This window comes from Chelonia mydas, chromosome 2 (genome assembly GCF_015237465.2).
Source record: "Chelonia mydas isolate rCheMyd1 chromosome 2, rCheMyd1.pri.v2, whole genome shotgun sequence".
In the NCBI taxonomy this organism is placed as follows: domain Eukaryota; kingdom Metazoa; phylum Chordata; order Testudines; family Cheloniidae; genus Chelonia; species Chelonia mydas.
Window position 1 is genome coordinate 68,564,227 of NC_057850.1, and position 24,814 is coordinate 68,589,040.

Genomic DNA, 24,814 nt, shown 5'->3' on the forward strand with positions numbered 1-24,814 from the left:
CCCCCCCCGGCGCCTCACTCACATACCCAGCAGCCCCCTGTGCGTGGGCCTCAGTCCCACCCCACAGCCCCCCCTCACTGGGCCTCAGTCCCACACCCCACAGCCCCCCAGTCCCACAACCAGCCTCTTGCCACCGCCCCCTAACCTCGCTCACAAGCCCAGCTGCCCCCTCTGCGCGGCGCTCCATTGCACGCGCATGCCACGCTCCCCCCTCAGCTTCTCCGAGCCCGGCCGCCTGCTCTTCAGCATCCTCCGGGACCCCTCCCCTCAGCCTTCTCCTTCCTTCCGGCTCCGCTCTGTTCGGCGCCCGCCTCCTCTCTATGGTTCCCCTCCCGCTCCCGGCTTTCCTTTACCCAGCGTGCACTGCGCCGGAAGAGAGTGACGACAACAACAAACAGCGGCAGCGGCTGCGCCAGGAGGACGGTGGCGGGGCTCGAGCGGTGCCCAGAGTCCCTCAACCGCCTCCCTCGGGTCTGGCGCTTTCCCAGGCCCCCTCAGGGAGCCCCCGACCGCGCTCTTCTGGGTGCGTCCGGAGCCCATGGGCCGGACCCAGCCGCAGTGAGGAGCCGCTGTTGCCGGTCACCGCAGGATGGTGCGCGGGGCCGCCTCGTCGCTGTGGGTGAGTCTCGCCCGGGGGGAGCGGGACCCCGGAGCCCCCTCCTGACCGCTGAGGGGCGGGGGAGCCAGGCAGGAGCTAGTGGGGGGAGCCTGGCGAGGCCCTGCCCCCGGGGTGGCGGCTCCCCCTCCCCGCAGGCTCGTGGGGCGCGGGGGTGAGTGGCTCACTGGGCTGCGTGGGCCTGTCCCCAGCAGCGCGCCGGCTGACACCCGCTGGGTGCAGCAGAGAAAGAGCAAGTGGGGGTGGAGGTGGGATCCCTCCCCTGCCTCGGGGGGTCACTGTGAAGGTGGACGGGGGGCTGCCCTCAGAGTGACCCGAGGAGTAGTGTCTCCTTGGGGAGGGCTGGGGCCGCCCCGTACCTTGGCAGAGGCTGTTTGTAAACAGCGCGCGAGGGAGCGGGGCTGGCCGGGCGTGCACTGCGGGAACACTGTGCTCTGTGTTCCCTTCCCACCGCTATCGGGAAGGGGATTCGCCCTGAAGTTACTACAGGGAATGACTCAGCCTGTCCATGCTTCTGTGCCCGCCTTTGACAACAGTCAAACCCTGTAAGAAGTGTTAGGTCTGCGAGCATGCTGTATCTTCAGTTTCTGCTGTGTTCCAGTTTCTAGGAATCACATGTTATCTACTGCTCTTTTTCACATTGGATTCTCCTTGTCATTACTTCTTAAGAATAATACTTTCAAACTATGAACTACACAGTGTACACTCAAGTTGAATTTTCTTTTTATCTTGTTTAGGGTTCATCTGCTCTTTCTTGTGACTGTTAGTACAAATGATTGGGAACAGATTTTGCAGAGTAATTTATTTTTTAGTTAGTAGTTGAGCACATTTAAAGTTAAAAAGGAATAATGTCAAATGTACTTTTTTACATTGACAATTGTACAAATTAGTCCTATTTCAAAATATGTTAAAGTGCTATATTTTGTAAAACACGTCTTTACATTAGACTTTCTCATAGCACCCTGCTATAAACTCATTGCTAAAATGTAGGATATAGTCATTGCTTATTGCCAGTAAAGGCCCTAATCCCATGAACACTTATGTACACACTGAACTTTACTAATGTAAGTAGTGTACTCTGTTCGTAAAATTAAGCATATGCTTAAGTAATTGCATTATCAGGAGAGACTGAACAGATTACTCTTTACACCAGCAATCTGCTCCTCTTTAATGTAATACAGTTGTTTGTATATTGGATTTTCATACTGATGTCTGACCTGAAAGCACCTTCTCTCCCTGCACTGTGCAGGAATGTAGTTACAACACAGATCAATGATATATGTTAAGACTTTAAAATCTGCTCCCAGTGGCAGGTTAGGATGTTTTCCTTGAGGCACGTGTGTGCCTAAATATGCTATTTATGCAGAATGTAAGCATTCATTTAAAAAGCTTTACAATCCTTGCTGCTAACCTTCCAAATATGAATCAATTATAAACTGATTTAGTAAAAAGAAAAGGAGTACTTGTGGCACCTTAGAGACTAACAAATTTATTTGAGCATAAGCTTTCGTGAGCTACGGCTCACTTCATCGGATGAAGTACTCCTTTTCTTTTTGCGAATACAGACTAACACGGCTGGTGCTCTGAAAACTGATTTAGTGTGACTTTTGTCAATCTGTAGACAAACTGTGCCAGTGCATTTCCTGCTTTTCATGTGGCTGCTTGGGAGAAGTAGAGCAGAACCTGGCCATGGAGTTCTTAATAAAGGAGGAGGAAGATCTATAGAAGCTAGCTGAGAAGAGCAGAGTAACAGACACTTCCCTACCACTACACATACATGCACACAGAGCAGCCAGGAAACTTTAAGAGAAGGAAGGGGGGCAGTAAGGAGGCTGGAGAAGGGATAAAAATGCACTTCTTCCTTTCATTAGCTAGAAGTGGGTGCGGGAGCATCACATTTATCTGACAGCTGTCAGCCAGAAGCTGATATGAAAAAAGAATAGCACCCTGGTACTGCCCTCTTCTTTCCCACCAGCACATGTGTAGCAGATGGGCTGGGCTTCTCACCAGGTTATTACCCTTGCTGGTTCAGCCTGCCTGCATGTACCAGGTAACAAACCCTGAAGATCAATTAAGAATATTTAATAAATATAGCTCCTTTCTCCCCATCTCACGGTGCATACTGTGTCTTTCTATGTACATCTTCTAGATCATAAGCTTTCCAGGGCAGGGACTGCTCTTGACAAATATATTGTCCGCTCTTAAACAATAACAATGCATAGAAGAGTTAGAGCATAAATCTTTTCAGTTTTCAGTGCTGGTCTGGAGGGGCTGCCTCTCGAGATAAGACTGTTCTGCATGTCAATTCAGTGTTTAGCTTGTTTACTGCAATTGTCATTAAATGGGTAAATTGAGATGTGGACACTTAAAAGTTAAATGAGTGGGTAGTGTTTACTCATACATGTTTCCAAACAGCCATCATATACTCTTGGTTCCTACCAAATGGTGGTCAGACCTGTGATCTAGAACTAAAACTGTATTAATAAAATTCAGCTGTTCAAATGAATTTGAAAATGGGCAGGTTGAACTCAGTCTTCTTGGAAATGTGTACATTTTTGTTATGCCATTTTGGTTTTCACTTTAGATGAGGGGGTGAGGCATTTTTTCAATGTTATACATATTTAAAACTTTCTTTGGTACATGTTAAACACTTTTTTCTGCCAGTCTATGAATAAACTGGAATAGAAAACACTAGAAACACTATTTCACTAGAAAACAATATGGGATAGGAATGGAGATTCTTTCCAGAGTTGTTAGATAGTGTTCTTATTTGATTAACTGGATAATTGAGAAGTCTTCCATTATCTTGGAAAAATCAAAGTAAAAACATTTTTCCCCACTGTGAAGTTACTAAGTTTTTAGATAAAATATCAGACGCTTTGAGCACTTTGTGCAAGTCCCCGCTGTTGAAGGCATGTCATGTATTTAAGTTAGTGGTAATTACATATGCTCAAAAAGAACATGCACTAATTAAACAGGAAGGAAATGAGACATTTAGAAGGAGGACAATGCATAGTTTTTCATCCAGTCACCATACTTGGCATAAATGGAAGGTAGCTACATTTATACTTAGTTTTCTAAGTGCTATCTGTAGATTTCAAAACATTTTACTCTCCTAATATCAGGGATGTTGAGGGAAATTGTGGCAAAGGGGAGTTAAGTGACTTGTCCAAGAGAACATAGGAAGCCAGTGGTAAAGCCAGGATTAGGATGCCGTATCTACTACATTTTGAAGTACAGTATCACACCCTGAGCATATTACGCTAGTCTGACTCTGATCTGCACTGACTACCTGTTGAATTCTGTGTGGAATATGGATCAATACCAGCAACTTTATAAAGTCTTAAATGCCTGAGATCTACTTAGTGAACTGGGCCTCTTTGGAATTTAAAAGGGGAAAAAATGATTTGTCCTTGGAAAACATTTTCTGAAGACTTATTGGCTATATTAGAAGTTTATTAGTGTTGTACCTGGCCACACAGTGGAGTAAACAAGATTGTACATGCTTGGAAGATTTCACATTTGGGGAAAAAGCACACAGGTTTAAAACTGTTTAACTTTTATTTGTAATTGCTGGAGGTTATTGTTAAATATGTATGGAGAGGGAATCAATTCATATAATGTGAATTGTTACTACTTTTCCTTGTAATGGGGGAAACCAGTGGAGAGATGAAATATGGACAATGTTTGCCTCATTAGAAATACTCACATTTGTAATTAAGTGTGCAGGAGATCAGAATAGATGATCATGATGGTCCCTTCTGACCTTAAAGTCTATGAGAGTGGGAATTTTTGTGGAAGTATTGAGGACTTCTCTGTTGGGTGAATAGTGATATTATCAGGATGTTTCTCCAGGACAAGCTGCAAGGTGCTTATTTGGATGGTGATCTTTTGCACGAACTCTTGGCCACTGTAAGGAGTGGTGGAAGGAATGTAAGGAACAATGGTGCCATAAACTGGAGATTGGATTCTGTTTCCAGAACTTGGGTTTGTTCATGGGTGGCAAGGAGAGATGAGGCAAGATGAGAACTTAAGGCATATAGTAGAATTGAAAATTGTATTCCTGCTTCCTTTGGTTTTTGTTTGTAAATTTAACTCTGTAAAGGAAGGTGTCCGTGGAGAAGAATCCTGGCCTTTGTTTCTTGTTATTCAGTGTGTGGCTAGTAGTCAATAAGATAAGTTATTTGATAAGGGATGAGGCCTCTCACAGTATATGCATCTGTGTAATGTTGCAGGACTTGTTTCAGTGCATTTGGTGCCTGCTAGGTGAGAATATAATATACCCAAGATAATTGGATCCAATTCTAAGTGTGTCCATCTTGTATATAAGAGTTCTGAGATGGAGTTAAAATGAGATTGGTTTTAGTGTATCTGTTTCCCCATGGTATAGTGGAGTCTCCATGAAGTGCTGGTGCAATGATAGTACTCATTGACATTTACGTCAGCATAGGTTACTCTCTCTAATTTGAGGTTGAGCACAGCTTTTTATCAGGGCAGGTCCTACTCTCATGATCTACCCTCTAAGTCTAAAGTGACCTAAGCATATCTAGAGGACTCTGAGGGACAATACTGTCCCCCTGACAAACCATGTAGTCAGTGGTTTGGAATACTGTACTCAACCATTGAAGAAGTGATTCCTAGGTACCATCCTCCCTGGGTTCAGCTTCACAGGTCATCCGCATTTACAGCGAGTCTGCTTTTGACAAATGAAGCAGATGGGAAGATGGCTAGATCACTAGTGCAGAAGTCTTGAGCTGAAACTGATTGTGAGATGGCGGGTTTCTTTTGTTGTAAGTCTTAATAGCTTGGGTATGGGAGAGGCAAAAAGAAAGTATAAAGGCCATGATCTGAGGTAGGGTTTTTTGGGGGGGTCGGGGTAATAGGCAGCTTGTAAACTGAGGCTCAATCCAGATAGAATTTAAGTGATGCTGGGTTGATTGGGAGAGCAACTAGGAAATAACGCAAGTATTGTCTCTTTCCCCTTTGAATGAAAGTGTATGTTTGCCTTTTGTTCAAGTTTGCAGTGTAGGATTCTGGTAGGATTTCCTGGTCCTATTAGATGATCAGTGGAATCCCATTAAATTTTTTTTATATTTATTTATTTATTTTAATCACAGGAGACATGGGGGTGGGGTCTTGCCACGCAGGGGCAGCGGGAAGGGTAGGAAACCCTGGGGGTGGTTGGCAAAGCAAGCACACCACAGCAGCAGCTCCAGTCCTGTGGGGCTGGGACTGACACCCTGCTCCAGGCATTGCAACCTGGCACATGGTGTCGCAGTGCCACTCACTCAAATTTGGCCTGTCCACTCGTCCCATCATGACAGAGGGGCAGACAGGCCAAATTTGACTGAGCAGCACTGCAACACTGTACACCAGACCACAACATCTGGAGTGGGGACAGGAGTTGCCACTGTGGTATAAGTTTATCTTGTTTTTATATTATGCTGTTCACGCTTTTCCTTAATGTGGAGCTCTAGTGATCAGATTATCTGTCTTCCTTTTATTTATGCCCATTCTTTTGGGTGCAGTTATTGCAGCTGTCATCCACACCTTTGTCAATTGAGGGTTAGGTTACTACAGTGAATTCTATAGAAGACTTTATCTGAAATATATTGGGAAACTTAAATTGTTGCAAAATGCAATAGCCTGATTGTTAGTGGAGTATCCTGCCATTGGCATGGGTTGTGGCTTTGTGATCTTCACGGACTCCGGATTCTGTGTAGAATGCAAGGTTTCTGGTATTGACCTATAAAGCCCTCAATGGTCTTAGACCTACTTGCATACAGGGAGAGGTGGTCTTAGGTCATAGTTCTACAGTTGTGTTAAGTAGAGATGCAGGAGCTGGTATTAAAAAAAAAAAAAAATGTGGGGGAAGGAAGGAGGTTGTTTGGAGAGAGTTTTCTGAGGGCCCTTTGACTTTGGAACTGGTTTTTTACTCTTCTGAAAAGTGACAGGGTTGGGGTACCCTGTCCAGTGCGGGGTAAGTTTACTCTGTGAATAAGTCCGTTTGACTGTTCTTGGCCTCGGGGCTCTAAGGCCTAATGGCCAGAGTCAACAGAGTTGCCCCAGCACTTAAGGCTGTAAGACCTAGAGGCCAGTGGGCTGTCACCTAGGAGGACCTGGGCCTTCCCTTCTCCATTGGGTCTTGGCCCAGGGCCCTAGCAGTGGCTGAGCGTTCCACCACCAAGGTAGCAGGACTCTGACCTAAACACACCGGCTTCCCACAGGACTGTAACTAGTCCCCCCCAGGCCACTTCTTACCATGTCTTTGGGGGGTCCTCGTTGAGGCATCATCAGGGTCTCCAGGCTTCTACTGGGTGCCACTGGTCCCTCTCGGGTGTCCGCGTGCACTTGGGCATCTGTCTGGGTTTTGGCACCTCTGGCTTCTGCAATTGGGTTCCAGCTGTTCCTGTGCTGGAGCTAGCAGGGAACGTCCTTCCTCCTCAGTAGTCAGCCTAGACTGAGCTGGGCTGCTCTCTTTTATAGAAGTGCTTCACCTTGAGCATGCCCAGTAGAGTTGTGGGGATGTGACTTAGCCTTTCCCTGTCCAGTGCAGGGTGAGTTCACCCCGTCACATGAAAATAATGCAAATGTGGTGATTTTTAGCGTTCTGCAAAGCGATATCTCTTTCTTAGTTTACAGAAGGATGCAGGGAGAAGTTATGACAGGGGCTGATGATGGACAAAGAATATTGTTTCAGTCTTTAAACTGCTTCTGCCCTTTTTTTTTCTTTTTCTTTCTGGTGTGGTTAGATGAAACTCCTGCTGTTATGAGGAGGGAATTTTTGTCATTGTGTTTTTAAAGGGTGCTTAGTATGAAGCAATAGGTACCATCCTTTATTTTATATAAATTGAAATAAATACATCAAATCAAACTGAAGAAATATGTTTTAAGTAGCAATCAGCAAAGTTTAAAGAAACAAATGAAATGAACATTTGATTTCCCGGTCCTTGACTAAAGTATATCAAAGTAAAGGCTTTTATAGTACAGCTAAAATACAAACTTAGCTCAGAATTGACAATACTATATTCCGATAGCTTATCTCAACAAGAATTTGAGGCAGCTATTCTAGAGTTCAGCATATGAAATTGTCCCTCAGTTCTGTTTGAATTGTTAGTTTTATGAAAGTAATGGTATAACACTTTATATGCTTACATAATTTGTTTGTTCATGTCATCCAGCACTTATGTAAGGTTTCATTTTGTTTTTCATAGATTATGTATGCACCCTATAGGAGTTTTCATCCACATGAGATGACTTTTCTTGGTATTGATTGTGAAGCATGTCACCTGTCTGCCAGTGGCCCTAAATATTAGGAGGTGGTTCAAGATGAAGTTTCTCCATATTATCCTTTGTGAACATAGTGTTACTACTTTCTCAACTCTTGATATATCTGTTAAATTAGCTGGATGCAGACTTGTTGATTTTAGTGTAATTTATTGACTACCAGAAAAGTAGCTCCTTTGTATACTTTCGGTAAGCTTCAATCTCTTGTGTGAGGCAGAGGGGGGGAGGAGGGGACGGGAAATGTGGCGTACTAATATTAGTATCTTCTTCACTTTTCTCCCACAATGAACCTGATCTTTAAGCAACCTTTTAACTTCCTTCCTGTCTTTTTGGAAGCGACACAGGTCTTGCAGAAATGATATGGCCATGTAAAACTGAGTACAATTTTTTTGTCATCTTTGTCAATTCACTGTGCAGCCAAAACACTTCTGCTCAACTGTGAAACTGTGTGGTTCCTGCCACTGTCTCTGTTGTATTATAGTGTGCAGTCCAATGATATATATACTGATCGTGCCATGGATAAATACTTGAGGTGTGGAACACTATACATATACCATCTTAAATTGCCATCCCTATTTATTTTGGAGAAAGAAAAATATTTAAACAGTTCTCCTTTTCTGTCATGGCAACTATTCATCTTGATGATGTTAGTGTACATTTTAAAAATAGATTTTCAGTTAATTAAACCTTGTTTAGGTCTTTAAACTACTTATATTTGTATATTTCTTTTGTATTGTTAGCTAACATCAGTCCTGAGATACTGTGGAAATGGGTGGTGGGTACCTACATAAAAACATTGATACAGTAGAATGAAATGCCTCACTTTTAGGTGGAGGACATTAAGGCCAGGTTTACACTACTGGGTTTCTCCTATTGATGTCAGTCCTCCATTAGACCGACCTAATGACTCCACCTCCACAAGAGGTGTAGCGCATGGGTCAATGTAGTTAGGGCGACGCAGTGTCTGTGTAAACACTGCATTACTTACATTGCCTGTCAGCACTGCACAGAGCTCACAGCTGTAAGCCCCACTGCTGGGTGCTGACAGCTCGGGCTGTCAGCCACCCACTTAAATCCTTAGAAGCTCTACTGGTGAGAACACACACCACCGGCGGAAGAAGGGTAGTGTGAACATGAAAAACTACAGTAATTATTGCAGTGACTGTCGGTCATCCTAACATGGGTGTAGACAAAGCCTAAAAGGCATAATTCCTTGTTATGCTTAATGCTTTACAAAAAAGACAGTTGTAAGTGAACATGAGCTTCTTTATTTTCATATTATTCAAAAAAAATATTGGCACATTTAATGAATTGGAGTACCAGATTGCTATTGTGTACAGAAGTCACAATTTCAGTTTTGTTTTACTTAATCTGTATGTCTCCTTAATTTTGTTGTGTTCATTTTTATAGTGTCACAATCTAATTTTCAATCTTCTCTTACATTTGTAATGCTTAATTGCCAGTCTAATCACTGTTCTGCTCATAAACTCAGATTTGTTTGGTTATTGTAATAGATAGTTGGATTGGGTACTTCAGATGTGATACATTCTGATTGAAGGGGATTTGTTAATTTAGGGAAGTAAATGGCAATTTTGGTCAAAACAGGGACACTGTCAGCTAAAAATTCTCATTCCAGTTTGAATTTTTTTACCTACTGATGTTCAGTTAACACCAAGGTATACTCTGAAATGGAAGCTATCCGATTTTTTTTGTCATATTTATTTTTTACTGAATTTGTACTGTCATAGACCAGGACCCCATTGTGCTAAGTGCTTTACAAACACAGAACAAAAATGGTTTACTTTCTGCATTTAACATCACTTTTTATTATCACTTTCGCTGTTTCCCTTGTATAGTTAGTTGCTTTTGATTTTGTGGGTCTTTCACACAGCAACGGTGGAGGAAAATAACATTTTCTAAAAAGGGACAATATGACTATAAAACCAAACCAAAACTTTCCTTGTGAAGAATCAGGGACAAGTGTAGTATCTGCAGCTGAAATTGACTAGATATTGTTGGCAGTGTCCCTGTAATGGATGTCAGTAGCTCCTTAGCTATTTTTAAGCTACGTGAAACTAGATGTACCTTAAAATAAAAATGAAAAAACAATAATAATAATAAAAAAACACTTGCAAACTTTTGTATGTTTTGAGGTCCAGTGAGGTTCAAGAATACTAAATTCCTTGCATGAATTTTTAGGTGTCTCCATAGATTGCTGCTATCATGCAAGCCAATATGTGTGATAAACTTGAGGTATATGGTATGGAATAATGTACTTCTGTAAAGAGCTGTGGGTGTTGCTTAGCTTGATGTGTATACTAAGGGTTCATGAGTCTCCATGGGATTCATACATCCTGATAGTATTTTTAAATCTTGTTCCTTTACTTTCTCTGCCATCTGCAGTGCTTCCATTCTTGGGTAATCAAGTGAAATTTATTAAATATCGTTCTTTGACGTTTTCTGAGGTCTGGGGCTTATTATTGCTTAAGTCATGCATTTTGTTACAAAAGCTCTTCTATTGACATCTCAATCTGCGACAGTTCCTCAGATTTGTCACCTAAAAAGAATAGCTCACATATGGGAATCTCCCTCACATCTTCTGCAATGAAGACCAAGGCCAAGAATTCACTTAACTTCTCCACAATGGCAGTATCTTCCTTAAGTGCTCCTTTATCACCTTGGTCGTCCACTGGCCCCTCTGATCATTTGGCAGGCTTCCTGCTTCTAATATACTTAAACTTTTTTTGCTGTTAATTTTTGAGGTTTTGGCTTGTTGCTCTTCACATTCTTTTTTGGCTTGCCTAATTATATTTTTACACTTGATTTGCCAGAGTTTATGCTCCTATCTGTGTTCCTCAGTAGGATTTGACTTGCAAATTTTAAAGATGCCTTTTTGCTTCTAACCACTCTTTTTTTTTACTTTTTTTAGCCGTGGTGGCACTTTTTTGGTCCTCTTACTATGTTTTTCATTTTGGGTATACATTTAATTTGAACCTCTATTATGGTGTTTTTAAAAAGTTTCCATGCAGTTTGCAGGCATTTTACTGTTGTGACTTTTTCACTTAATTTCCGTTTAACTAGCTTCCTCATTTTTGTGTGTTCCCTTTCTGAAGTTCATTGCTACCGTGTTGGGCTTCTTTGGTGTCATCCTGTCCTCTCTCCACAAGGCTATTCAATTAAATTATAGTACGGTTGCTATTATCAACCGGTTCAGCTATATTCCACTTCTTGCACCAGATTCTGTGCTCCTTTAAAACTTGGCAGCAAACATGTACTGCTTAATATTTTATTAAATTAATTAAAATGATTGTAATTGTCATAATTTAATATTTTAAAATAGGTTTATTTTAAAAACCCTGTATTTAATTTAAATTTTAAAAAAATCTGTTTTTAATAAATTTGTGTCCACCCTGAAATGAATAGGCACAAAAGCAGAGTTAGAGTTGCTATGGCAACATCTAACTTTAAATTTAATAAATTTAAATTAAAATCTCAGCCTTAAAGGACCCCTGACAACTTGAGTTTTAGCTTAAATATATTTTTAAAAAGCTCCTAAAAAGCCTAGAACTAATCAAAATCCAGTTTAAATAGTTGTATTTAAACAGGCTTACTCCCTACAGAATTTGAAATTCAAATTTTGGTGTATTAAGGGCCTCTAGCTCAAAGGTGGGCAAACTACGGCCCGCGGGACCCTCCTGCCCGGCCCCATAGCTCCTGGCCCTGGAGGCTCGTCCCCGGCCCCTCCCTTGCTGTTCCCCCTCCCCTGCAGCCTCAGTGCGCCGCGCTGCCGGTGCAACCCTCTGGGCGGCCGGGCAGCGCAGTTGCAGAGCCGTGGCCTGACCTGGTGCTCTGGGTGGCGCGGCTGTAGCGCCACCAGCCACCGGTGCTCCAGGCAGTGTGGTTGGGGGGGGAGGGGGGGTTGGATAGAGGTCAGGGGAGTTCAGGGTGTGATCAGAGATTGGGGGTGTGGATAGGGGTCGGGGCAGTCAGAAGGCGGGGAACAGGGGGGTTGGATGGGGCAGATGTCCGGGGGGGGGCAGTCAGAAATGAGGGGTTGGATGGGGCGGCAGGAAGCAGTTGGGTGGGGTGTCTGGGGGATGGTCAGGGGACAGGGAGCAAGGGGTGGTAGATGGGGCAGGAGTCCCGGGGGAGCCGTCAGGGGGCGAGAAGCAGGGGGCTCGGATAGGAAGCGGGGGCTGGGCCACGCCTGGCTGTTTGGGGAGACGCAGCCTCCCCTAACCAGCCCTCCATACAATTTTGGAAACCCGATGTGGCCCTCTGGCCAAAAAGTTTGCCCGCCCCTGCTCTAGCTTAGATAACAGAGTAAAGAAAACATAAAGTGACACAGTGCATTTCTGAATTTTCACTTTAAATAAACTAAGGTTTTAGCAACATAAAATTCTTAACTTACATTTAATTTTTATGTTTATAATGTCCTGTAAACTGATTATACTCATTGTTCTTTACCATTAGTACATTGGCAGAGGAAAGGGAAGGAAGGATGGATCTAAGTATGAGAATATTTTGTTTGTTTTTTGTCATGCTTGGGTCTGCCCATTCACCTTTCCTGTCTACAAAGGACCCTTATGGAAATCAACAGGGGATCAGAAACACCATTTTGTTTTTAAAAAGAAAATTTGTACATGGTGCTATAAGAAACTTAAATTATTTGAAATTTATCAACTAAAAAATAAAATCAAATTGGCAGTGCGCCTTTAAAGCTGAACTGTGGAACTCGTATTTGTTTCTCTCTCCATTATCCAGAAGTGCAGTAATCCAGTTTCGACTCATGAGCATGGAAATGATTTGTAGTCTGAAAGGATTGTTCAAGCAAAATCAAACAATGGAACATGGAGATTCTGCACATATAGCACAAATGGACCAAAAAGTTACTTCGGTACCATTTACACGTTGCATCAAGCTTGGAATGTTATGAAAGCCATAGTGTTATAGCGTTGTTACAGAAGAGTTGGTATTGTATGCCTTTAAGGAGGCTTTTGCATCAGCCAGTTTTTATGGATGTAACAGAGGGTTTTGTTGGTTGGGTGCAGTGCTTAATTTTTGCCAGGACTGAGGCCTGGAGGCACCTCTAGGCTTGGCAGTTCATATCCCTGGCACCTCTGGGCTTGGTGCATCAGTTATGAATGTAAAAAAATTGCTTGAGCCCCATCACCTTTTTCATTACAAATTAAGCACTTGTTGGGTGGGTGGTTTTGTTTTGTTTTCAATAAGCAGTGTTGAGCTAAGTGAATTAACTTTCTAAATGTGCTAAATGAAATTAATAAGCTTTAAAGTACTCTGTGACAAAACAATTAACTGCACCTCATGAATCATCTCTAAAATTAACTCAGCTTTTCAGAGTTGCCACTAACCTGAAAAAAAACCCTGCATCTTGTAATATTTTGAGAAGCTATACCGATTTAATAATTGGACTTTGACTGCAAATTCACCACACAAAATAGTGAAAACGTTTTGCAGGAGATCTAAATACAACATGGTTAATTTGTGTTTGATTTTTTTTTTCTGTTAGATGCTGTATTCTTTTACTTGTATTGATTTGGGTAGCTTTTTCATTTTTTTTTAATCTTTGCATTTTTCTTGTATTCATGTTTTTCTATCATCTGTCTGCTGTAGCAAGTATTATGTTTAAATAATAGCTTAGCCATTAAGCTGAATGGCATGATTTATAATTATTGTATTTTGTCTGGTAATACAAATTCCTATCTTGTGTCTTAAAGATCTCATTTATAGAACTCCCCTGATCACAAGTTAGGTCGTGACTATGCTGCGCCTTCAGTATCTGGTCCTAGCCCCTGTTGTGTTTTTGTCTTTCCACTTCGTGTTTGTCCCTTCCATTTCTTCCTTTTCTGTCTCTCTCTTCTCTCTGTCACACCTGTGATATCTCTTCTTGTCACAGGAGTGCCACTGTAAAGGAAAAAGTTAAGCAATCAGCACTAATAGGAAAAGTTGAATTAGATTTTTAAAAACGCTGTTTTTAGTCAAAGAATAAATGGACACAAATCTGACATCAGGAATCATAACATTCAAAAACCGGTAGGAGAACACTTCAACCTCTCTGGCCACTCAGTAAAAGACTTAAGGGTGGCAATTCTGCAACAGAAAAGCTTCAAAAACAGACTCCAAGGAGAAACTGCTGAGCTTGAATTAATATGCAAACTAGATACCCTTAACTTGGGTTTGAATAGAGACTGGGAGTGGCTGGGTCATTTCACATACTGAATCTATTTCCCCGTGTTAAGTATCCTCACACCTTCCTGTCAACTGTCTAAATGGGCCATCTTGATTATCACTACAAAAGTTTTTTTTTCTCCTGCTGATAATAGCTCATCTTAATTAACTAGCCTCTTGCAGTTTGTATGCCAACTTCCACCTTCTCTGTGTGTGTGTGTATGTGTATCTTCTTACTATATGTTCCATTCTGTGCAGCCGATGAAGTGAGCTGTAGCCCACGAAAGCTTATACTCTAATACATTTGTTAGTCTCTAAGGTCCACAAGTACTCCTGTTCTTTTTGTTTTTAGTCTGTGTAGTGATTTGATTTTTATGTTTATTTTTTTTTAACCTGAGTTCCCATTTAAGTATTTTAGGACAATCTAGTGAAGCGTAGTATTGGAAGTGTGTGAAGAAACACTTACAGTTTATATTTAAAATTTAACTACTGGTTCTCAGTTTCTTAAGGAAATGGGAAAATATTCTAATTTGTGGAAGAATCCCCTGGATATTGAGTTCTCTGCTCCTTCTGTATCTAAACTATAATTTGGTGGTGTTTTTTGTCTCAAGTTTAATTGAGTAGGTCTAGCATATGTAACTAAATTTTTGTTTTTACAGCAATTGACTAATCTTAAATTAGTCTAACTCTTTTTGTAGTTACTGAAAAAGTTTGTTGAAAGTGTAATACTTAAAACAAATATTAAGCAAAATGTCACAAAATTAGAGTAATTAAATGTTTGTAACATAGATACATCAATTTGCTCCTCTGAGGTGCAGCACTGGCAATAAAAACTTCTTCATTGTTCAGTTTTAACCAAACATTCTATGGATATTCCTAATTACATTCTGTATCTTTTGTTTGCAGGTCTTTTACTCATTTTGAACACTCATTCCATTCTGTTGCCAAATCAACTGAAGCAAATGTGCACCTTATTATCCTGCTGTGTTTTAAAGAAGGTGGTAGCTCTGTATAGCTCCTGAAGGTAATCCTTTTTTCCCTTGAAGTTGTAACTTTTTTTTTTAAGTTAAGTCTATTACATGGTGATGTGTGACAGTTATCCTATAGATTGGCTTATGTTTGGTTTGATCTTGGCAATGATTTTGGTTTTTTTGTAAATGTAAAAAATGGCAATACTAGCTTCATCATTAAGGATTATGAAAGAATTCTGAGGATTAATTAGCCCCTGTGTACAGGGGCAGCACAAAGCTTTTGGCCCACTTACCAAGTGAGTGCCACTTAAATCTGCAAAATAGGACTTTTTTTTCCACAGGCGTTGAAGAAGCCTTGTTCCAGTCCTCTGCATAGGGATGAATTTCATCCTGAGAGAACAGATGATGATTAGCACCATTAGCTTTTTCCATACCGAAACACCAGAGGATAACAAATCATACTTAATTCCTGCTGAGCTTTGTTTGACTGTTTTGTCTAGCAAGTTTGTGTGATTTATAGAAACAGTTTTATATTTTTCATCACTGAGATTCAAGTATGGTTATGGTGGAAACAACTTATTGTGATAATTTGTTTATGGACACTGATTTATAATTAAGATGCATCCGATGAAGTGAGCTGTAGCTCATGAAAGCTTATGCTCAAATAAATTGGTTAGTCTCTAAGGTGCCACAAGTACTTTTCTTTTTGCGAATACAGACTAACACGGCTGCTACTAAACCTATAATTAAGTTGTATTTTTAAGATTTGGAATTATAGCAATGATTGCTAGTCCATTCTTCAGAATCCACCAGATCATTCCACAGTCTAACAGTTTTGTTGAGACTGTACTCCTCTCTCACCAGTGTAAATTAGCACTAAATTCAATGTTTTACCTGGGATTAAATTAGTGGAAGTAAGAGGAGAATTGGGTGCACTGTATATAACACTGTTGTGTTGCTTTCTACCTAAAAAACAATGTTTTAGTCTCTGAACCCCAGAGGTAAAAATAGAGATCTTGACTAGTTTGTGTATTTCCTATAACATATGTTTGAAAAGCTGGGGAGAGAGCACAGCTCCAGAATTTAGAAGGGAAGATTTTTCTGAACTTTTCTGGAGGTAGCCTTTTGAGTTGGTAGCTATTTTATTTACCCATTTGTCTCCCCCGCCCTCCATTTCAATTTCTATTTAGTCTGGTGCCTTTCCCACACTTCCATTTTTGTTTGGCTCCTTCTGCCCCTTGTATTTTGTTGTCAGTGTCTGTATACAAAGGAAAGTGCATTTTGCTTTGGAATAACCTGAAATTTGAATTTAAATCAATAGTTATACTGCCATATACCTCTGTTTGGACACACTTATTTTACTAGTTATAAGAATATGTAACCCCATTTGAACATACTTATTGCAGCATAGTAATGGCTTTTTTAGGTTTAGCTTACATCACTTGGAAAAGAATTTAAGCTAAACTGAAAAAAGCCATTACTATGCTGCAATAAGTATGTCCAAATGGGGTTACATATTCTTATAACTAATAAAATTCTTCCAAGTAGACAAGACCTAACTTTCCAGAATTCCTCCAGCAGCAGAAGAGCTTTTTTCACTGTGTTTGAAATACATTTTGAAATTTCTCCTACAGCTGTTTACTGGCTCAGAATTGCTACTAATTTGGAAGAGGTTGCTCACAAGCTTTCAGTTTTGTCACATTCTGCTTCTCCAGGGCCAAACACAAGCATGCAACTGAAGACAGGAGAAGAAAGAGGGAAAGAGTGCTCATTTTTGTTCAGATAGTGGGGTAGTAGTAATTGTTTTCGGCTCTGACAAAATTTGTGTCTCCTTTCTCAAGCAGGGAGGATCTCTGGTTTCTCTGAGTGTATCTATGTTAGTAAAATTCATACCCTTAATTCCTCACTAGTGCAAGATTGGATAACGTGGTAGTAAAAATGATTGAGCCTTTTGTATACTAATGCTTCCATCTGCCTTGGTGGAAAATTATGGGCCTGAATTTTGGCAGTGTATCTGGACAAGAGTGAGGTCAGAAAGATGGCATCAGAACACGAGGACCCCTTCTCAGATGGCAGATTTCACCTCTTTCCTATTGTCAGATATAGTAGGTACAGCATCTGGTAAGCAGACTAGTGCAGGGATCTGGGGCTATTAACCTATGTTGTCAGACTTGAAAAATGCCATGTGCCATAGTCCAGTAGAATGGTAACACCCATTAGAACCTAATTCAGAATGGAGGCGGGGGGGGAAGAAAAGGAATAGATATTGAACTCACCAAATTAAATAACCACACTTCCTCTTCAGAATATTCTTAGGCTTTTATAATTGTTGAGTCTTTGGAAAGACCCAGGATTCAATAGCAGTCATTTCTAGTAGTTGTCTTTAACTCAAACACTCTTAGTCTGTAAACAGAACAACCTTGAGACAGTTTAGGAAGATAACAAATCCAGCTTTCAAAAACAAAAGTTCCCAGCGTGTATTTGGTTCTTGTTAGTATTGCTTTGCTTGTGTGTTTAAGCCTTTTTTCAGCATTGAAGGGGAAGGATTTAATTGTCCATAGGCTTTAAACACATGAATCTCTTTCCTGTAGGTAGGTCAGATCAGATTGGTCACATTGTGCCAACTACGTGCACTATTTTCCTCTTAAAGAACAGGAGATACCTTTTGCTTTGCATGAGGTAGACATTGAAGGATGCGAGAAACTACTTATTAGAACAAAACAAACTGCTCCATAAAACTCCATAAACTGCGGCTTTTCTGATGCATAGGGCCAGTACACTAGATGCTATGTTGGATTATGTGCCTGACTTAGTTTAACTGCTGTAAGAGGAAAGTGGTGTGATTGCAGTGTGGATATGCACACTCACTGATTTAGTACTCTGAGGTGATGCTGTGGATCGAAATGTTTCCCTTCAGCTGAGTGTTCCTCAGTCTGAAAAGTTGTGAGGAGACGTGTTCCCTCCTTGTACAAGGCAGAGAAAAAGAAACAGCATGGAAGTTCAAATGGCATAAATCCCTTGTGTTCTGTATCCATGTTGCAAGTGTGGTCTTCTGGCGTCACAAAGTGGTGTGCAGCTGCTCAAAAGCAAATTCTTATTTTTTGTATTACTGTAGTGCCTAAAAGCCCTAGTTGTGGACAGGGATCCCATTGTGCTGGTGGTTGTACAGACACAGAACAAAAAGATAGTCCCTGCCCCAAAGAGCTTGCCTTCTCTTAGATAGTAGGTTGCTGCTTCTCCAACTCTAAGCATCTAATTTTTCAATGGCTGTGTTTGGTCAGGGAAGCATGGGTTGAGTCTATGGAAAAACCCAGGATTCAATTGCAGTGGACATATTCCCACTCTAATACTTCTGGGGGAATTGTGTGTGCGTATTTCATGAGCTATGCATATTTTTAATTTTTTGTGCAGAAAAAAGCTTTTGCCAGAAGTTGCTGTAGTTCTACCTTTTGCGGTAGTGCAGAGACACATGGGGACAGGGGCAGAGGTGCCTGACTGAATGGGAGAGGCTAAGGGTCAGCCAGGGTCTGCATGGGGAAAGCTGCCTAACAATCCCTCCCCGTCCCCGAAAAAATCCTGTTCCATACTTTTCCGACCCATATCCAACAACCCTCCAAGTTCACACCCAGACTCCTTCCCAGCAATTACTTCCCTCTCCTTCAGGTCCTCCATTATCCCTGACTCCCCCAAGCCTTTGCACTGCTTCTGAGGGGTGCAGGAAATATGATTCTGTATTGTAGTTTAATTGAATTATTATCTCACAGTTCTGTATTAATATGCCTAGTAAGGAATCTATTTGTCAAAAAACATTTCCTGAATCTTTTTTGTTGTCCGTATTGTTACGGGCATACTTGCTGACAGGTATTTTGAAATAAATGACCAAAAATAATTGAAACTGGTGACAAACTATTCAGAATTTTGCAGACTTTTAAAATATTGTGCACATAATTTTTAATTTTTTGTTGCAGAATTTGTAATATTCTGGCACAGAATTCCCACCAGGAGTAACTCTAAGTAGCATTTAGCCTTCTAGTGGGTAGAGGAGTGAGAAGGGGGACCAGTATAGATGGAAAGGTAAAACGAAAGAAAAACAAGAACAGACAATAGACCAGGAGGGAGAGGGGTCATTATAAAGGACAAAAGGTGCCAATTATAGGTATGTCCACACAGCAAAAATTGTGCCTGGGTTAACCTACCCTTGTATTGGATTGAATCTTGCTAGTATGGGTAACGGTAGTAGGCTAATGAGCTGAGTACGTACTCAGAGTGTGTGCCAGGCTTGTATTACTCACTCATACTTCCTTACTGTGTCAGAGTAACAGCCGTGTTAGTCTGTATTCGCAAAAAGAAAAGGAGTACTTGTGACACCTTAGAGACTAACCAATTTGGTTGAATAAATTGGTTAGTCTCTAAGGTGCCACAAGTACTCCTTTTCTTTTTCCTTACTGTTGTTACTGCTGTTATATTTTGACTCAAGCTAGCTCAGGTAGGCAAGCCTGTGCACAGCTTTTGCTGTGTAGACATACCCTATATCAGGTCATACTGCTGGGTACTGGGGAGGGAACTTGGGGACACCAGTCAGCCAATCCACTGTAAGATGAACACCAACAAAAATAAGAGTGGTAACTACTGCTGTGACCTTTCTGTCCATATATTTAAAATGGATTTTAAATCAAACAAATTCTGACTGACAAAAACTGGGGACAAAGATAAAGCCCTTCAAAAGGTTGGTAGCTAGTCCAAGTTTGTTGTTAAGGATTTTGTGTGGTGAAAGAGGACATGATTAAAACACATAGTAGATGATAAACTACAAATATACATACTAAAGATGTAAGCAAATATTGGTTTGTGTGATGTACTTTTATGTTCATTATACAATAATTGTATAGTTTTATTTCATACTACTGAAACAAATAGCCACAAAATAGTCCTGAATAATAAATGGCAATACCTGACAATGCCTCACCATCTACTGGCGATGATTTGGAAGCAATTACATCAGTTCTGCCACAATGCAGGTATACTGACTGGAATAACCCGTCATGGGCCCTTCCAGTATGTTCTCAGTTGAAAGATTTAAGATCTAATAAGCTGCTTTTGTGGTTTAGCTACCTTCCTAGCTTTTTCTTTAAAAAGTGAGTTAACTGTAAGTGATATGCTGTGCTTCGGTTTCTTTGCAGTTTCTAAATGATACTACCAAAGTGGAAGGTATAAACTTCAGGAACACAAAGAAATCATCATGAAGTTATATGTATTTGTGGTCAACACTGGAACTACCCTCACCTTTGACACAGAACTTGCGGTACAGAAGTAAGAAAATGAGTGAACTGCTGTGTGTTTTTTCTTTAAAATAAAGTGTGTGTGTGTACGCACGCTAGACAGAATACTGAAATTATCCACCATATGTGTAAGCAGCAACATTACAGTCTCTGCAACTAGTACTCATTTTAATTATCAACTACCGGCAAAATCTACCTGTTTCTATGAATGTGGAGCCATACAATTTTTAATATTCATATGCAGCTGTAGCCAAAATGTACTATCCCGCATAGTCACTAGGTGATATACAATGCATTACTTTTATACATAAAATGTCATTCTTTTGATCTGAAGCAGCCAGGAATTTACTAGTATTTAAAATGATAAAACTAAAATAAAATTTCTAATTTGCTCTGAAGTATTTTCTTAATCATTGAGGAAATATGCCCAGAAAGGGAGAAGGGAAACTGTGGAAGAAAGATGCCTGATGTGGTGTTTGTGGGCATAGTGTAGCATCAGGAAGAAAAAATAAAAGGCTGCTGGGATGGTGCACATGACAGGCAACAGTGCCTTGCTGACATAAGCTTTTGTGTCTGGCTACATTTGGAATATTGTCTTCAGTATGGATTGTCTAATGTAGTGTTACATTAGACAATCCATACTGAAGACAATATTCTTGACATGTTCCAATGCAACATCGTGATTTGACTGTATATTTCCTGCTGAAGTTAAAATGTAATTTTCTAAAGCGTTCTAGCATTTACTGGATGTATAATGGACCAGTCAATACAAGGTGGTAAAAATACACAAAATATTAAAAACAAAAAAAGTCCTGTAGTTGAAACTCCTTCCAGATGTCATGGTATCCTTTTACAATGAGGGGGAGGGGACCCCAGTTACTAAGAAGTGACAGTTAGTAATAGGTATTCAGTTATTAGAAATGTATTTAGTTGGGTTTGTGTTGACCAGGAGAACCACATGGTAAATTCCCTGCTGGGTGCAAAGGTTGTGGATCTCTTAAGACATCTAGACAGACTTACATGCCGTGCTGGGGAGAAGCCAGAGGAGCTGGTGGTCGTGGTAGATGTAGGTACCAGTGACAGGACCTCCATGGTAGCATTCTCTGAAATGCTTCCAGTTCCATATGCAGGACCAGGTAGACACGCAGAACTGTGGGGTCTCAATGTATGGATAGTGTGGGAAGGGTTTTATGTTTGTTAGGAAAGAAGGAGTCTATCCAGTAACTCCTCACTTAACGTCATCCCAGTTACCATTGTTTCCTTGTTACGCTGCTGATCAATTAGAGAATATACTCGTTTAAAGTTGCACAGTGCTCCCTTATAACTGCTGTGAGGCAGCCACCTGCTTTGTCCACTGCTTGCAGAAAGAGCAGCCCTTTGGAACTAGCTGGTGGGGGCTTGGAACCATGGTGGACCAGCAGCCCCCTATCAGCTCCCCTAAATTCCCTGCGCTGCAGCCACCCAGCAGGCTATCAATGGCTGGGCAGTTCAGGTGTCCCTCCCCCCCCTGCCGTGTGCTGCTCCTGCCCTCTGCCTTGGAGCTGCTCCTGGAAGCCTCCTACTTGCTGTGCAGAGGGATGTGTGGAGGGAAATAGGGGTGCTAATGTCAGGGTGTCCCCCTCCCCCTGCTCCTGCACTCTATCTCCACAGAGCGGGGGAGGCATGACAGGGCTTAGGATGGAGGGAGCTTGCTGGCAGCAGCGCCTGTCTCAACTTGCTGATCTACTTAAAAAGGCAGTGTACTTAGAGTGGGGTCAGCGTACTTAAAGGGGCTAAGCACAAGTCTCTCTCTCTCACACACACACGCTCTCACACACACACACGGTGTGTGTCTCTGTCTCTCTCTGCCATGCTGTGTCTCCTCTCTCCATTCCTGCTGCCTTGTAGTGTGAAGCTACATTAACAACAACGTGTTAACCCTTGGGGGCTCAGCGAAGTTCTAGTTCATCATTTAGCAATAAGGCATTCCCTGGGAAATATCCCACCCTCTTCCACCCTCTGACTCCACCACCTCAACCAAGCTTCACAATCATCATTGCTGTGTACAGTATTAACACTTACGCTGTGTGTCTGTGTGTGTGTATATATATATATTTATTTTTTTGTCTGGTGGAAAAAAAAATTACCCCCCCCCCCTTTACATTAATTCTTATGGGGAAATTGGATTCACTTAACATTGTTTCACTTAAAATAGCAGTTTTCAGGAACATAACTAGAACGTTAAGCTAGGAGCTACTGTACAAGAAGGATGGGTTGTACCTAAACCAAAGCAGAACCAGATTGCTGGCATGTAAAATTAAAAATGTTGTAGAGGAGTTTTTAAACTAAGGTCTGGGGGAAAGCCAACAGTTGCGGAGGAGCTCACAGTTCGGACAGACACGTCTCTTGGCGGGGGGCGGAATCAGTTAATGGATATTCTCTATACCCTAGTAAAGAGGCGAGGATAGAAGTTGATAAAGTACAGGTAGGAGCTGAAGAGAAACAGTCAAATGGAAAAGTCGCATTCATTTATTCTGTGATAAGTCCCAAAAATATCTGTAACTGTAATATGTCTGTCAGAGACAGCAGAGCACCAGTCACGTGAAGGAAGATAGCTAATATTGACAAATTTTATAAGTGCTTCTATATAAGAGCACAAAGTCTAAATGTTAAGATGGATGAAATTCAGTGCCTGGTATTAAATGAGGATATTGATATAATAACCATCACAGAAACTTGGTGGAACTGTGATAATCAATAGGACATGATAACACCAGAATACAAAATCTATAGGAATGACCAAGTAGATCGTATTGGTGAGAGAATGGCACTATATGTGAAAGAAAGCATAGAATCAAATGTAATATTAAATCAGTCAGACTGTACCATAGAATCTTTATGGATAGAAATTCCATGCTTGAAGAATAAGAGTCTAACAGTAGGAATATATTACTGACCATCTGACCACTATGGTGATTATGAAATGCTCAGGGAGATTAGAGAGTATATAAAAAATAGAAAACTCGATAATAATGGGGGATTTCAACTATCCCCATATAGACTGGGTATATGTCACTTCAGAACGGGATGCAGAAGTAAAATTTCTAGATAGCATTAATGACTGCTTCTTTGAGCAGCTAGTCCTGGAAGCCACAAGGGGGGGATGCAGTTCTTGATTTAGTCCGAAGTAGCACACAGGATCTGGTCAACAGGTGACGACAGCTGAACGCTTGGTAATAGTGACCATAATGTGATGTAATTTAACATCCTTGTCGGAGGGAAGGTACCAAAGAAGCCCATCGCAGTAGCATTTAACTTCAAAAAAGGAGAACTGCACAAAAATGAGTAGATTAGTTAAATGGAAATGAAAAGGAACAGTCTCAGGAGTGACATACCAGCAAGCTGCATGCAAACTTTTTTTAAAAACACCATTATAGAGGCTCAAGCTATATGTATATCTCAAATTTAAAAAAAAAAAAAAAAAAGGGAGGGGCGGAGAGAAGGATCAAAAAATGCCACCATGGCTAAACAGAGTGAAAGAGGAGTTAGAGATAAAGACATCCTTTAAAATTGGAAATCAGATCCTACTGAGGAAGATAGAAAGGAGCATAGACTCTGGCAAGTCAAGAGTAAAAGTAAAATCAGGCAAGCCAAACAAGAATTTGAAGAGTAACTGGCAAGAGACACAAAAACTAAGAGAATTTTTTTTTTTTTTTTTTTACATACGTCAGAAGCAGGAAGCCTGCTAAATCATCAGTGGGGCCACTGGACAATTAAGGTTCTAACGGAGCACTAAAGGAAGATAAGGTCATTGCGGAGAACCTCAATTAATTCTTGCATCAATCTTTACAGCAGATTCATTCCCACACCTGAGCTATTGTTTCTGGGTGACAAAGCTGAAGAACTGTCCCAAACTGAGGTGTCAATAGAGGTGGTTTTGAAACAAATTGATAAATTAAACACAGTAAGTCCCCAGGACCAGATGGTATTCTCCCAAGAGTTCTGAAGGAACTCAAATATGAAACTGCAGAACTATTAACTGTGGTATGTAACCTATCACTTAAATCATCCTCTGAATCAGATGGCTGAAGGATAGCTAATGTGACACCAATTTTTTTTTAAAAAGGCTCCAGCGGTGATTATGGCAATTGCAGGCCAGTAAGCCTAATTTCAGTAACAGGAAATTTGTTGAAATTCTAGTGAAGAGCAGAATTATCAGACATGTAGAGGACCAACAAATCGTGTTCAAATCAACATGGCTTTTGTGAAGGGAAATCATGCCTCACCAATCTACTAGACTTTTTTGAAAGGGTCAACAAATGTGGGAAAGAGTGATCCAGTTGATTTAGTGTATATGGACTTTTTGACAAGGTCCCTCATCAAAGGCTCTTCAGCAAAGTAAGCAGATGTGATAAGAAGGATGGTCCTCTCATGGACTGCTTAAAAGACAGAAAACAAAGGGTAGGAATAAATGATGAGTTTTCAGAAGGGAG

The 24,814-nt window shown here is 41.0% G+C and overlaps 1 protein-coding gene across 8 annotated transcripts in view; it reads left to right on the forward strand.

Moving 5' to 3' along the window:
- Positions 1-275: 275 nt before the first annotated feature.
- Positions 276-24,814, forward strand: part of RB1CC1 (RB1 inducible coiled-coil 1) — a 157,265-nt gene continuing 132,726 nt past the window's right edge. For 6 of the 8 annotated variants that reach the window (XR_006288533.1, XR_006288534.1, XM_037892625.2 and 3 more), the window contains exons 1-3: positions 276-619; positions 14,999-15,116; positions 20,244-20,373. Coding sequence is in view for 6 of the 8 variants with exons in the window: in XM_037892625.2 (XP_037748553.1) it covers positions 20,303-20,373 (71 nt within the window). In the remaining 2 variants the exon portion in view is untranslated. Of the gene's footprint in view, positions 620-12,666; positions 12,801-14,998; positions 15,117-20,243; positions 20,374-24,814 lie in introns of those variants that run through there. The other 2 variants (XM_037892630.2, XM_037892626.2) reach the window with 2 other exon arrangements.